The sequence below is a fragment of the Numida meleagris genome, chromosome 14 (assembly GCF_002078875.1).
Source record: "Numida meleagris isolate 19003 breed g44 Domestic line chromosome 14, NumMel1.0, whole genome shotgun sequence".
Lineage (NCBI taxonomy): Eukaryota > Metazoa > Chordata > Aves > Galliformes > Numididae > Numida > Numida meleagris.
In genome coordinates, this window is record NC_034422.1 from 11358472 (window position 1) to 11373597 (window position 15126).

A 15126-nucleotide genomic window follows, 5' to 3' on the forward strand; every position below is an offset into this window, starting at 1 on the left:
ATATAGCTTTAAATTTTTGAACAGGAAAGTCAGTAAGAAGGGGAAAAAAGCAAACACCTGAGTATCAGCTTACAAAACAGCAGGAAGAAAAAACAGTTACAGAAAGATGGAAACAAAGGCAAGAAACACCAAACATCCACTCACTTTCCTGGGTCTGGCATCTGTGTGCAGAGCAAACGCAGGGACTGAAAGCTCTTCCGGATAGAATGAATGTTTGCCATTCCCATGAACACTACTTCACAGTTTGGATAATACTCTGCAGGGAAATACCAAGAGAGAAGAAAATAAAACTAGGCTTAGCTTAATATCTAAAAGAAGCTGCTGCATAAGAACAAACCAGCGGCACCGTGGGCAGATGAAAGAATCTGTTTACAAATATTCTGTAAGGAAAAACTAGCACCTGGACTTCAGAGGGTATTCCAGACATTACAACACAGCACGTAAAACAGGACACAATTAGCAAAGCCTTTCAGTATTTCTTTCCAATGTTTTGCTTCACATTACAAAAAGCAGAGCACAAACCTATGGGAATAGCCACACTGCTGTGTCAGTGCTTACAGAATGTTTTTATAAGGACTGAGAAGCACAGAAAATATGTAACTGCTGATTTGTGGATGCTCCTAAGTTTGGTAAGCTAATTTCTGTTTTTTTATAGGAGTTATGTTTTTGCTTTCATAGCCACTCAAGAAGGCTGAAAGGTTACTTCAATCCTTCCATGCTGAATTTCTCTATTGCAAGGAACAAGCAGCACCAGAGAAATACTCCAAGTTAGGAAAACAGAAGACAAATGGAATCACTGAGCATTCCTTCAGGTGCTGCTACAGCTGCACTCCAGCAACTGCTCTGCTGGGACAGCACAGACAACGGCCACCAGTGAGAGGGAGCACCCAGGAGGATGCAGCAGAATACCAGCTGGGCGTTCCTGGACCGAGCTTTGTTCTGTGCTGCTGCTTCTATTTGCACGAAACGATGGCGTGACTGCAATAAAATGACCTCTCCTACTGTAGGAAAAGAATCAGGACTTCGAATGGGATATTGATTGCTTCTGTAAGAAAAGCCAGTGTTCTCTTAGAGGAGTGTGCTATCATTTGATTCCCCAAGTGTTAATCAGCCCAACAAATTCTGGCCCAAACCAGAATGTCAGTGATAAACCAAGGAAGTGCAGTCCAAAATGACCGACAGCACCACACTAAGTACCCTTGTGTTTTTCACTGAATGATGTTATAAATAAAACAAAACACGATATAACTGAGCTAAATGTTACATTTGGAGAATGAAGTAAGCTTGGCAATTCCTGGGAAAAAATATATCAGCATAAATGAAGCACTTAATGCAAGTCAAATTTGCTGGAAGTGTCACTGAAGCTGCCTGAGAATTTCCTACAAAGAATTCAAGAAGCAATATACATGAGGAAAATTAAACTCATTGTACACTGAGCTTTCCATTTTGCAGTTTTACTCTGTGATGATGATGAGTTATTTATTCATTTTGAGGTGTTCAATGGAAAATTCATCTCTTCCTTCTGGTGTCTGTTTATCAAAGTGCAGCTATTGCAGCAAAGACCAAACCAGGAGTACATGGCTGGAATGGCTGTTGTTTCTTTATCAACAATTTTTCTGTCTGGTATTTTTTTTCTTATTATCCAGCCATGGAATTTTAATGGGCTGTACTCGCATCCAACAGTGATAAAATAATATCTTGTTTATATCATCATGATTAGTAAGTGGCAAAGAATGCAGAAAGTGATAAATGTGAATGCATGACAAATGCAAGATGGATTAGGATTGCAGTTGCCGTGGGTTACAGCATAAATGCTTGCAAATGCTTCAGCTTTACAAACATTGCTGCGAAGTTGTCTTCTGCACAGCCATTCTGGAATCTGCTATCCTTTACAGCTAACGGATTTTAAAGTTTGTTCAGGTTTTCACACATTAGCCCAGTGGACGCGTTTGTCTCACACTAGTTTATGTATTTGGCTCAGCAGGGGAAAGAGCCAACACAGTTCAGCATACACTGAGCCCTGTTACCAGCTGGCTTTATGTCTGAGGAACAAACCTAACACACAGCTAAGCCTGTCCTTCTGCAGGGCTGTGTGACAGCTGCCACGGCCCAGAATTTTCTTACAGATGAGCAGCACTTGCATCCACGCGGCCTGTTAGACATGCAGTACCTAAATATATCACTGTAAATATATTCAAGCAAATGTTTTTGATCAGCTTAATACAAAACTGCAAAGCAGCACTGCTTACCTGGGCACTCACAGCCTCCACCCTTGGCTCTGTTAGCCACAGCTGCTGCATAGGATCGTGCATCTAAGATCAAAAGCTTCTGAGGCTGTATTGCCAAACTCTCTGCTCCCGAGGCGTTAGAGATTGAGGAATCTGGGGGAGAAGATATGCAATTGATGAATAACTAAAGGGATACACTTGGCACTGTTTGCAGCAGTGATTCACTCAAGTCCCACGGTGTGTATGCACTGTGCACACAGAAATCAGAGAATGCCTCATTAAATACAAGGGATACAATCTGTTACAGCGCACAAAGGAGAAGCAGCTTTATATAAAAGCTCTGCGTTTTACAGAAAAGGTGCGGTGACAAACTTACCAAATTCCACATCAGAGAGGTCTCCTCCATTGGAGAAATCCCTTGAACAATTTCCATTCATTAGTTTGTTACTGTTGGACCTCGAATCTGAGGCACAGGCTTTGGCTACAGACTGGACGAGGTGCTCATCATCCGCATTCCTCCAGCCCCACCAGCTGACCTCAGGTTGTCCACAGCGGGAAATGACTGCTCCATTGCTCTGGTGCCTGAAAAAGGACAGAATAAAAAGAGCTAGTGCATAACTTGGAAGGGCAGGATGAAAAACACACAGGGCATGAGAAGTTCAATGGTTCCAGTGTTTTAATTCCTACTGGGGACCTATAGCTCACCAATTTCCCCAGTCTGTGTTTCAGTGGAAAATGCATTCCACGCGCTTCACTTCAAAATGCTGCCTGTAACTACGCATTCACTAAAAGGTAAAAGCCAAAGCTGAGGTTGGTAAGAGAGAACAAAGTGTTTTCCTGCTTAACATTGCTGCCTGTTGGCCAGTAAAAGCTGGGGAACATTTCAGAACAACAGGCTGCCATAGAGGGGTACTCAGCACCTCCTGGCTAGTCAGGTCTACAGCTGCAGTACAACAGACTCAGTGTGAAAGTTCAATTTAGCCCGTGCTAAATTATAAAGCTAGAAAGAAGGAGTAAAACCAGAGATTCATCTTTCAATGAGCTTTTCGTTGTTAAATCAAAACATTCCACCAATTGAATCTGGGAAGAATGTTACGATTTCGGTATGAAATACTGGCAGAACGCAGCATGCCTTCTGTCTGCTGATATTTAACACCAAGCCTGGCCATCCTGCACACTGATGGCATCCATTTCCATGCATCACCTGTGAAACACCAAAGCACTGTGAACACTCTGCAGAACCACATCTGGGAGCCACTTTATTTTAGGCATTATTGCACTCGCTTTGTTTCTCAGAATGCTAAACATCTGAGGTTTTGCTCATTCTGAAGTTTGCTATTAGTGTTTGCTAGGAAAGAGTGGTCTTCTATCTTAATATGTAATTTTGAAAAAAAAAAAAAAGATTTAAAATCCAGCCAACCAAACAAGACCTCAAAAAGTCATTCCTCCTAAGCTCCTCAGCCCTACCTCTTCCACTTCTCAGATTCTTCTCCTCCTGAGGTTCCCTAGGGGTGGCTTTCTCTATTCCTCCCCTCTGTGGGTTGCTTCACCTGCTGCCTCTCACACCAACCACACCGTGCAGGAGAGCACCAGGAGTATCCAACCCCTGCAAACATGCTTTAGAAAACAGATTAAGACACTCACCTTCATAATCTATTCTCTAAAAAAAAAAAAAGTGTTCTGAAATATTATCACTTAATTCTTGCTTGCTGCCTCCACGCTGACACATCCTACTGCTGCCAACAGAACACAATTTCCCATTCACTGCAGTGCTTACACCTGGCTTCCACAACACCCTCCTTGATGTCCCCCAGTCATACCCCTCATTCAGGGGACCTCAGCCACATGAGAAAGGCACTGCAGGTGGAGATGCAAAGGAAGAGCAGGGCCACGGCTTTGCTCAGCCCACGTGGTGACTGAGTGGTACCGAGGAGCAGGACACCTGGAAGGTTTCACTCCCTGCCTTACTCATTCTGCCCATCGGAATGATTCCACCACTTACCAACACTCTCTCCCTTCTGCTTCAACGACCTGCAGACATACATCCCTCTCTACAAAGGTGTGTTTAGGCAGTGCCCTCCTTGCTCAGGAACCCCCTCAGAAACACAGCCTCCACACTCCTACAAGTACGTGCCAGTTGCAAGTGCCTAAATGCTATGCTGGAGGAAAAGAAGACGGAGTTTTCCTGCAGGCAAAACGACCGTCCCAGCCTCACGTCCACCAAGCTGCACAGTGGTAAGGGTGAGCTGAATCTTTAAGCAAATTTACAGTGGGCTTTGACAGTCCTGAACAGCAAGAAGGCCCACCCACACCCTTACATCTTACCATTTTCCTCTCGCCACCCCAGTAAATGGATATGGCAGTGACAGAAATTGGTTTATAATCCGTTGCCAGAGCTCAGCCCAGCCACGTCGCAGTGCCACTGCAGGGAGCAGCAGCAGGCAGCTCCACGCTGCTCATTCAAAAGCAGAGCTAACACCAGGTTAAGGCTTGCTGCTGAAAAACTCAGAATTCTGAAGTATTTCCTGATATTGTATTTTAAGTATTTCTCATAGTTCTTCTGTAACGGTTTCATATAAAATTCTTTCACTGAGAGGAAGCAACTGACACACTGCATTAACAGAACAAAGGCAAAGCAATCTGAATGCCACGGCATTTACAACAGGTGCCAGCCAGCTCCACGCAAAGGAAAACGTATTTCTGTTGAAATGAACTGCCTTCCAGAGGCAGAGCTATTGATAAAAATTTAGTTGAGCAAAAAATATATGCCACTCACTGAGAGGCTGCCTAGCTGCCCAGTACGCTGGCACAAATAACAAAAGAAGATAAAACATCATTATATATGCAATAATTCTACTCTGAACACCCAGATAAGCTCATTTACTCTCCCATATGTTCTCCCAGATTTCATTACTACCTACCTGCAGGATCATTTTCACAGAATCATAAACAGTTATATTTTCATCTCCAGGTTCTTGCCTCCCATTTATACCCTGAATAACAGAACCACTAGGACTGAAGCTGAGCTCACTGGTGGCTGTGAAGCCCTAATACTCCTAAGCAGAGATCAGCAAACAATTCAATTTACAGCAATGCTGGAGGTCTGAAGAATCACACTCATTCCAATTGAGCTGGCCTCGAGAACAAACAAACCAGAAACAGCAAATAGCTTTAGTGTGACTCTGAGGTCCCTAGGGATGGATCTGCGGATAAGATGGTATCATTCACACTGCAGAAACAAAACAAAAAGAGAATAAAAAAAATCAAACCAAACCTTCCCCTCAGACTTCCTAACCTTCTAGAGACGCAGTAACATACAGCCCCCAGACAGTAAACTAGAAGTTAGATATCACTCACCCAATGACTACTAAAACCATTAGAAAGCACTGCATCACTGTATGATGTACGGTCCACCTCTGCATAAGCTTAATCTTTCTGTTCAAGCAACCTTTTGAGAACAACAATAAATCCACCAAGCCCTTGTGACTCCAAGGAGCAGCGATCGAGGCCTGCACAGCTCCCTGCACAGCACTACTTACCTCCTAGTGCTTGCAACCAAAGAAATGATGACTGTAATTCACCACAGGAATTCAGCAAGTACGGTACACACGAAGTTCTGCTTGCCTCTGCTTCCCGTGCTGCCAGAAGCGCTGCCTGCATGGGCAATAACCCTTGGCAGTGTGAGACCCAAAGGCATCTCTGACACAGCTCATTTCTCCGTAGGTTCTCAGGAGTTTAGGATAACGTTTATGTAGCATAGATGAAGTCCTCTGTATTGTCATTCACTGAAATTCCAAAGGCTTCTTCCTAACACTGATTTTCTGGGGCCAAAGACAGGTAAGCTACAGCACCTGTTCCAGGCCAGATTTATCTGCCTCGATACGTGCCTGGATTTTCAAACAGGCAAGCACTGAGGAAAACTGCAGGAGCCGGGTGTCACGTTTTTCTAGAAATCTGATCATCAAATAGAAGCAGTGCTCCTAGGAGCACAGGAAAACGCAATCTAGATGGAGTATTTTTTGAAGTTTGCCTCTGAACTCAGCCTGTTCAGCTTTCCAGACTGCGCATACTGCCACAGCTTTTGCATGCCTTACGAGAACAAAGAGGTTTTTGTAGCCAAGTGGCTGCCTCGCTGCTGCCTTGTCCCAGTGTTCAGGAAGTATCTGAGACTAGTTATTGGATGTATTTAAAACATTATTACTTTTTTCCCCAAAGAGAAGCAATAAGAGCGGAGTCATTAAATGCGATCAATAAATAATGAAATCAATCGTCCCCAAATCACCTTCAACAGATAATAACGCTGAATGAGCTTTTGCCCATTACTCCCTCAAAAGTAAGGAAAAAAGCTACTTTTATGTCACATATATAAAGAGAGAACTATCTATGGATTTCCAATCATACGGCTCATCGAGCACTAGCTGATTTGGCTTCTATGGGAGTGCACACCGATGAAGTGGATGTCTCGAAAATCTATTACTAAATGTCAAGATAAAGGCAAAAGAAATCAGAAGAGGGAAACTTTTCTCTCACTGGAACAAAGATACAAATGAAATACCACGTCGTAATTTAACATATGTGGACTCATCTGAGCTGTCGAATATTAATGCCAGGAATTAAACCATTTCAGTCAGTGAGGTCTTTCAACCATTTAAATCACCATCCCATAAACCTCCAGAATGCAGCTGTACCCATGAATGCTAAGAAAATGATTTCTTTTCCTGTGCAGGGAGAATGGAGGCAATGCTTCCCCATGTTCAGTGTGCCCAATTACATGACAGCCGCATCAAAGGCACAAAGCTCTGAAACAAGGCATTCAAAGCTGGGTACAAAACCATACGTAAATTACACTGTTCTCTTTTACACGTACAAACACTTCTGTACTATCATAATGACCAGTTACCTAAGCCTAAAAAAAGTAGCATATGCTGGAGAACATTTTTCCCATCGCAGACTGAACAGAAGATGCGGGCAATTCCTGAACGTTTGGAGAGGACACTACCACTTTATTACTGAGGAGAAAAAGGAGAAAAGAGAGGAGGATCCAAAACCAGTGCTCTGCTGCCACAAGCTGATCTGTTCTCCATTCTTGGAGCACAAACTCTCACCCTATGTAAATGCTGCTTCGTAGCCTACTCTTAACTCCTGTGTACCTGCTCCTCTGACCTACATCAGATGTAACTGCCCACTTTACCGATCTCTGCATTTCACTTGCAACTCAGAAAACAGCTCTTCCTTTCTCTGGTTCAAAGAACTGGATGAGTGGCAGATTTAATGGAACTCTCAGTATCCGCTATATTTAAAAAAAATCAGATGACAAAGGAATTAAAGAGATTTTCAACATTTATGGGAGGATACAAGTCCTAGAATACTTGGGGAAAAAATATCTGAACTATATTTCTTACTAAATAAGCTGCTAACAAATATCTCAGAAAAGCAATTATCCTCTGAATAATAGCTGGACTCACTTAAGGAAAAGACTGCCTGATTAAAGCTATATAAAATATGCAGATGGAACTCACAAACGCATTGTTTGGAAAATGAGTTTTAGATCTCCCTTAAATAATAATTCCAAGATTTGTTCTTGTTTATAGTGCACAGTCTGAGTATTTGTTTTTAACTTGTGTTTCTTTGCTGTATGATTCTTCTTCCAAATGGCCAGGTGAGAACTAAAGAAAGATGGCAAGAGTACCTAGCTAGAAATGCTACTTACCACTTCTTCAGTTGCATCAATTTCTCCACCTTACACTTTTTCATTTTCATGTTTTCAAAATATATAACTACCTTAACTGAGATGCTGCCCTATGAATGACTTGCAGGGCACACAATGCTGAGTGCTACCACAACACATCTGGAATTAAAAGATACAAACCATTATTCACACTCAGACTGACTGTGTAGCAAGTCTGTCTTACTTCATAAATGGCTTGACAAGGGCCAATATGTGCTGCTATGCACACGTTCTTGGAGATTTAAATAGGTATAAAGTGATGTATACACGCAAGTAGCAAATGCAAAGACAAAAACCCCAAACCATCAAGGTTAATATGTCATACTTTGCTGTCATTTAATGACAGGTCTGAACTTTTTCCTCATGTAAGAGCTCCCAGGCATCCTTGTCTGACATCTGAACTGTTAGGATGGTTTGTGTTTTGTCCCAGGTCCCGTTCCACTCATCCACGCAACGCTGCCTCTGGGATCCTTCTGGAGTGGAGCAGCAGGATCTCAGCCCAGGCAGAAGCCCAGAGTGGATGACCCTGCAGATCAGCTCGGGTACGGCTCCCACAAGCAGTGCAGAGGGCACTGTGCCAGGTTTTCTTGCCCCTTTCCAGCCTAGTTCTCCAGCTATACCTTGGCAGGTCCTGGGCCTTCATGAAGCATTCCTCCACATCGTGTTATACACGCAAGAACAAGGCAAGATGCGAGGTAGGCCTCTCATTACTTTGAATATACGATAAAACTATTACTTTAAAAGACCTTTAACATTTTCATTAAAGACTGTCCGGCTCGGTGAGTGGACATCTGCGGCCCAGAGCCTGAACACCTTTCACGACAAGCCAAAATTCCTGGTTCCAAGTTATTTCAGCTTCTATTTGCTAGAACACTTCAGCTGTTGTCTGGTGAAAGCTGTTCCAGTGCCTACCTGTACACAACAGCAGGGATGCGCTTCCAAGACCGAAAGCTTGCCACGCTCTCCAGCTCCTTATCCGTGATCCAGGCAGGAACTATGATCTCCTGGGGGTAGCTACCACAGAGCCTGTGAGAAAAGCAGTGCAAAGGGTTGGATGGAAGAAGCACAGAGCGGTTACACACCACCTACACAACTCAAACCAAAAGATGTGATAAGCAAACTGATAGCTGTTCAGTTCAGTAATTTTGTTAGCTCTTGTTTCACTGGACATTAATAAGCTTCTCCTTAGCATATATGAAAGGTACTGGGAGCAGCAAGGTGCATTAGTGCACTTCAGGATTAGAAGATTCCTGCTTGTGCTTCCTTAGGAAATTTGTACACAGGTGATTTGGGACTCCATCAGTTGAAATAAACGGGCGCAGAAAAGAAACTCTACATTCTCTACATTAACCACTCGGTTTCTGGGTCACAAAGCACAGAAGAACCACCTGGGCTACTGGATTCAAGGCAAGGAACGTGTATAAGTTGTGAATAATTATATTAGCTAATCAACCCTTCCTGAAGGCAGGGATCCAAGTGCATTGGCTTATGTTTGACGGGTTAACCGGAACTTTCTTCTACCAGATGCATCTCGTACTCCACCATTCAGCTAAGAAAGTCCTGGCTAACAAAGAGGGCAAGCAGTCAGGAGTGACTGCTATGTATTGCTGAATGATCAACTAATTCACAGCCAGCATAAAAATGCAACAAAATGAACAAAATTATCCACAATCTTACATCTGGATTGAAGGTCACAGTTCTGAAAGTGTGCAAAAATTGTTTCCCCTTTTCCACCAACAGTTTGAGGGAAATGTTAAGAATAGGTCATACAATCCAAGTTACAAATAAATAGAATGCACACTCCTACAGTGAAGTTACATGAAGGAACTCAAAAAGAGACACATTCACTGAATGAGGACAGGTTTGAGTGCATTTTGTTCCGAAAGATAAATCATACTGAAAAAAATAATCCTATCTCAAGTGCTGGCCACAAGAACTAAACGTTTGTATCATTCTGCTTCCTTATGGCACTGAAGTTTTCTTTTTCTTCAGTATTCTTCAGTGTTTTTACTAGGCTAGATTTTTAGACACCAATACTTTTCCTGCAGCGACACCAGCTACCAGCTGCAAGTCATTATCCTCCAGAGACAAGGCAATGAAACATGTTTCATCACCAAGTGTTACTGCTGGTTTTGCACTGAACTGGATGGAGCTCTGGCTGTACACTCCTACTGGCCATAAACAGAGAAGCACCTTTCTCAGACCCAGCAGACAGAGGAGGGAACATTTATTTCTCTGCGCTCTCAGGAAACGTTTTTTTCCGCTTATTTTCAGGGTCTACGGGTTTGCCTCATCCAAACTCATTTTATTTTTCCTCACAAGACTTTGTCGTAAGTTAGAGAATAAGATATGTTAAAAAAACAACTTTTGTAAGTTCAGTACAGCTCCACTCTTTGCTGACTTCTTAAAGCTTCCCTTTCTTGCACCAGAAAGCTCATTCTTGAAGGAGGTCTCCAGCAAGCACATCAAAATCAGTTATTTCTAAGCCTGCAAAATTTTAACAGTTAGCAAAACATGAAATGCTACTTTAAAAGCACATTTATGCTACAAAACAGCAAAAAAAATCACAATTTTAATTGTCCCTTATTAGGAACTGCAGAACTTGGAAAAAGTTCCAGCAAGCTGCTATAACAAAAGTGGTGTTTGAGATGCTGCCTGGCCGCGGAGCAGCAGCCCACATAACTTACTTGTACTTTTCATTGATGTTGGAAATTCTCCAGGCATTGTTCATATCAAAACCCATCCTCTCCACTTCATTTTTAAACCTTGAAGTTACATGTTCTCCTGGGTATCAAAGGCAGAGAGAGAAAATGAAGGTGAAATAACACGGTTCCTATCTTTCAAAACAGAGAAAGACACCATGCTCATTAAATACTAAAAAGAGGAAAGAACGGTTCAGAAATATTGTCCACTTCCATAAACCTGTCTGAAAATCTGTATCAAGCACAACTACCACAGCCATCAGCAGTGTTTTCTCCAGAGCTCAGAATCTTCTATCAATGGGAAGAATGTGAAGCTCTGCTCCAACTGCTCCATGAACGAGTAGTGCATGCAATGCTGCCTGGAGCTTGGGCAAACTCCATTTAGTATGCAATTTCAGCCACAGGCTTCCTAAGTGACTGCAGATAAGTCACTTAGGAATTCACTGAGATGCATGGTGGCACTGCAGATGCCACCATGCATCTCAGGCTTCCATCCCGAAATTGCAGATTATTCCTCCGTAACTCAGAGTGGCAATATGAAAATTAAATGTGTGATTGTTAGACACTAATATCAGTCACAAAGTTTAATATATTAAAGGAATGAGCTCCATTTTTTCCTGGACGCTTTTAAAAAGTATCAAAATCTAGTTGAAAAATGTACAAAAAGGAAAAAATATTTCGATAAGGTCTGGAGAATTAAAGGTACTTAGAGTGCAGAAGAGGACAACTTGTACAAAATGTCTAGGTTACAACAGATGCAAATGAATGTTTGAGCAACAGCAGAAAAATGATTCCACAAGTCTTTCTACAGCTTGTCTCCTTAAATGACTCTATCACAAAATCACGAGGCAGAAAGTGGGAGAAAAACGTACTGAAAAATTAATGCTTTCAGTATTACATCTTTCTTTTACATATTTCAGAAAACTCTTAATGTCTTTAAACACATGAGATATATGTACAGACACACGTGTCTCTGAGGATGTAGAGGTCCGTGCCTGAAACAGTTCTGTGATATTACCAAGCAATTAGAGACAAATATGGGGAAATAGGTGAAGCAAGAATAAAGATAACGGCCTAACCACAAGACTTAATTAACCATGAAAGACAAGCTGCAGCGTTATTCATTTTTACAGCTCAGTTCATATGCTGAAAATGGCACTCTGCAATTCCAGGCATGCTTTGCCACGTGCAAGATATCTGCATAAGGGAAGTCTAATGAGACTGTTTTTCTTACACTGTTGGAAAGTTAAAATGGGAGAATGGCACCGTGTGCAAACAGAGAACACTCATTCTTCAAGGCTCACTGGTAAAACCAGGGAGCTCACTGCCCATCATCACTTACTCACTTTCCATCATGTCACTGGTAAAATAGTTTTCAAAGAGAAAAAAGAAATAATTCTGCCTCCTTGGCTGTGAACCTTTGCAAAGGTCAATCTCAGTAACGTGGAGGCACTGCATTCTGCTTTACCTTCCTACCAGCAGATCAATTGGAGTGGAGCTTGCCAACATTTTCCCACTTCTCACATGAACTCTTATTGCCTGCGTGAGCTTGAGTTTATTATCTTCTAGCCACCTAGAATATATCATCTTGAAACGTCCTCTCTGTGAGGACAGGCCTTTGACCCCTTCTCAAGTGCAAAAATGAAACTGGAACAATACATTCTGGCCAGGCCACCACTTCTGTCACGCTCCTCCTTACCAGCGCCTTTTATTTCTGTCTCTGAATGTTCTATTGGAAGAGCAGCATGCCCTTGATGCACTGAGGATGGGCTTCATTATCAGTTGCTGTGAGGAATGGTCACTAAAACTCATGGCACATGCTGAATAAATTTTCTGGGTAGCAAATGAGAATCTCCAATCATCAGTGCCACGTACTGCTAATGTGGTTTGGAGAAACACATGAAAATGAAATACCATGTTCAATTCCTCCCTCTAGTTTATAGCTACTCTGAGCATCAATAAACCAGATTATTCTCTCCAAGAAATGAAACCATAGCCTTACCATTTTGTCTGCCCCTCTTGAAATGGGGTTATTTTAAGAGGCCTTTGGAGCCAAGATGGACAGTCCTTGATTTCCTAAGCACAGCCAACCAACTCTCAAATCCAAGAGAGAGAAAGCTATAGATATCGTGGACTTGTGCTTTATAACTATAAATGTTGATCACATAAGCCACAGTTCAAGTCTCCCATTACATCCATGGACAGTGCTTTAGAACGTATTTTTCCCCAGAACTTGATATTTAGATACATTTTGAAGCAATTTAGTATTTTTATCCACCTGCATCAAATACTGGGCTGCCAAATAAACAAAAACGCAATGACTCGGATTATTTTTTCCAATTATACTCCCATTGGTTTATTTTGACCATAGTTTAATTCTTTATAGGAGGAAAACATCTACCATCAGAAATAAGCAAGGCATGAAAAAGTTACTAGATACCAATTTCAAAGACACATCTCTAAAACAGACAAAAAAAGTTTTGTAAAAGTTTATCACAAAGTGAACGCTGCTTTGCATAACCTAGTGTGAGGTTGAAGCCTGTCTGAAAAGGACCCAAAGGAAACTTAGTGAACCTTCTCCATTTCTGCAATCTTCCAGCTAGTGAAGTGACGTAGGAGGAGCAAGATCTGAATTTAAAAATCTGCTCTGAGGATTTTTCTACCTTTTTCAGCAACTGCTAACGAAGCACGTAAAGTGCAGGAGCAGAACCAGGAGCACGGAATGCCTCCTCCCACCTGGGTGCCACCTCTCGGCTGCTCTCCCTCAGCATCAAGAAAGCTGCAGGCTTTGCTAAGCCACACACCAGTTCCAGTGAGAGGTGTCACAGCACACTGCCATTCCCCTCCGTTAACAAAGCTCTGATGTCTTTTTCAGATATATGAAGTATGGACGTAAAGGGGCTCAGACTGCAGAGTGCCTGGAACACAGATTTCCTCCTATTCAAACAAGTGCTATAACCACCAGCGTAGGAATTTGCCGTTTTTCTTTACTTGTGGACTTCTCTAACTGCCTAGCGTGGATGGTATTGAACTAAAAATATGGCACCGTACTGCAGTTGTGAACCTCAGACACAGCTCAGAGACTTCCTTCTTCTTTACCTCCCACTCCACAACATCCATGCTAAAGATGACTGTTGTAGGCAATTACTAAAAACATGGGTATCATCAGTACGAAGTATTTTAGAATGGAAGTTACTGTCATGGGAAACAAAATGTTATTAGTCCTACATGTGACTGCCTGCATTAGACAAACTACAGTGACTCCCTCAGGACACTAAGGTACTGTTTTGCAGTTTTTTAACCCCAAAGTAGCTACGGTGGGAGCTAATCTCTCGTTTGTTTGGTCATAACAAACTTCACATCACAGAACCACAGAATGGCCTGGGTTGAAAAGGACCTCAAAGATCATCTTAGTTTCAACCCCCCTGCCATGGGCAGGGCTGCCAACCACTTGACCAGGCTGCCCAGAGCCAGATCCAGCCTTGAATACGGTACATCATACGGTACAGGGGTCCAGACAGGCAAGACACTGAAGGACCTTGCTGCAAGCGAAGATATACTAGACAACCACTGAGTAAGTGCAAGAACTGATGTAAAAACATCCATATGGGAATTCTTCACATATAATTTAAACAGAAAATTAACGAATTTATTGATATTTGTGGGTTATTTGTTGGTTGGTTGGCTTTTCTTGGAAAGTTCTGGATTTCAGCAGCAACCAGGCAGTTACCGGTCACATCACGTGTGATGAACCCCAAAGTGCTTCCACATACCTGGCCGACACAAATCCCCATGCTGCTCCTTTTCACTAGCATACACCTCCATACACCAGGCGTGGTAGGCGAATGAGAAGAGGTCTTCTATCTTGGAAGGAGGGCGGATAGCATTGTTCAGACGCTTAAGCCAATCTTGACACTGCTCAAAAGTAGAAAACTGACACCTGTCACAGAAATAAGCATTTATCTATTAATTCACAGTAACAGATGCCAGACTGTAAGATCTGACAGGCTACGAAAACCTCTGTGAAAGCAAAAAAAATGAGAACAAGCATCTTACTGATAATTTAGTTCTGCTTCTGTGTACATCCTAACAGGCAGTAAAAACGAAACCTTCGGATATTCATACAGGAATACATTCCTGTGGATTCAAGTTAAACTCTAAACATGAAAGCAATATTCTGTGACAGGGAATAAACCCACAGTAGGAGAAACTGAACTTCAAAGCAGCATATTAATTGAATTGGCTTGTCATTTCAATGAGGATTTCTGGCCCCTTCAGAATAACAGGGTGGAAATAAGAACAGTGATTTGCTTTTATTTTTCATTATCTTTCTGTGAGATTTCTTCAAGATTTTATAGTTACAAAATCTTCACCAAATATTTGCGTTCAGCTCTGGCTGCATTCATCTACATTCATCGTTAATGACAGCACCCGTATTCTCTAAGGGCAGGATTATCATCCCTACCTG

The 15126-nt window shown here is 42.2% G+C and overlaps 1 protein-coding gene across 5 annotated transcripts in view; it reads right to left on the minus strand.

Moving 5' to 3' along the window:
* The window catches only part of MTMR3 (myotubularin related protein 3), a 75630-nt gene that overhangs the window by 16694 nt on the left and 43810 nt on the right, over positions 1-15126 (minus strand). For all 5 annotated transcript variants that reach the window (XM_021413229.1, XM_021413224.1, XM_021413226.1 and 2 more), the window contains 6 exons: positions 14432-14598; positions 10644-10740; positions 8869-8982; positions 2605-2810; positions 2250-2381; positions 145-256 (listed from right to left, as the gene is read on the minus strand). In XM_021413229.1, the coding sequence (XP_021268904.1) occupies positions 145-256; positions 2250-2381; positions 2605-2810; positions 8869-8982; positions 10644-10740; positions 14432-14598 (828 nt within the window). The remainder of the gene's footprint in view (positions 1-144; positions 257-2249; positions 2382-2604; positions 2811-8868; positions 8983-10643; positions 10741-14431; positions 14599-15126) is intronic.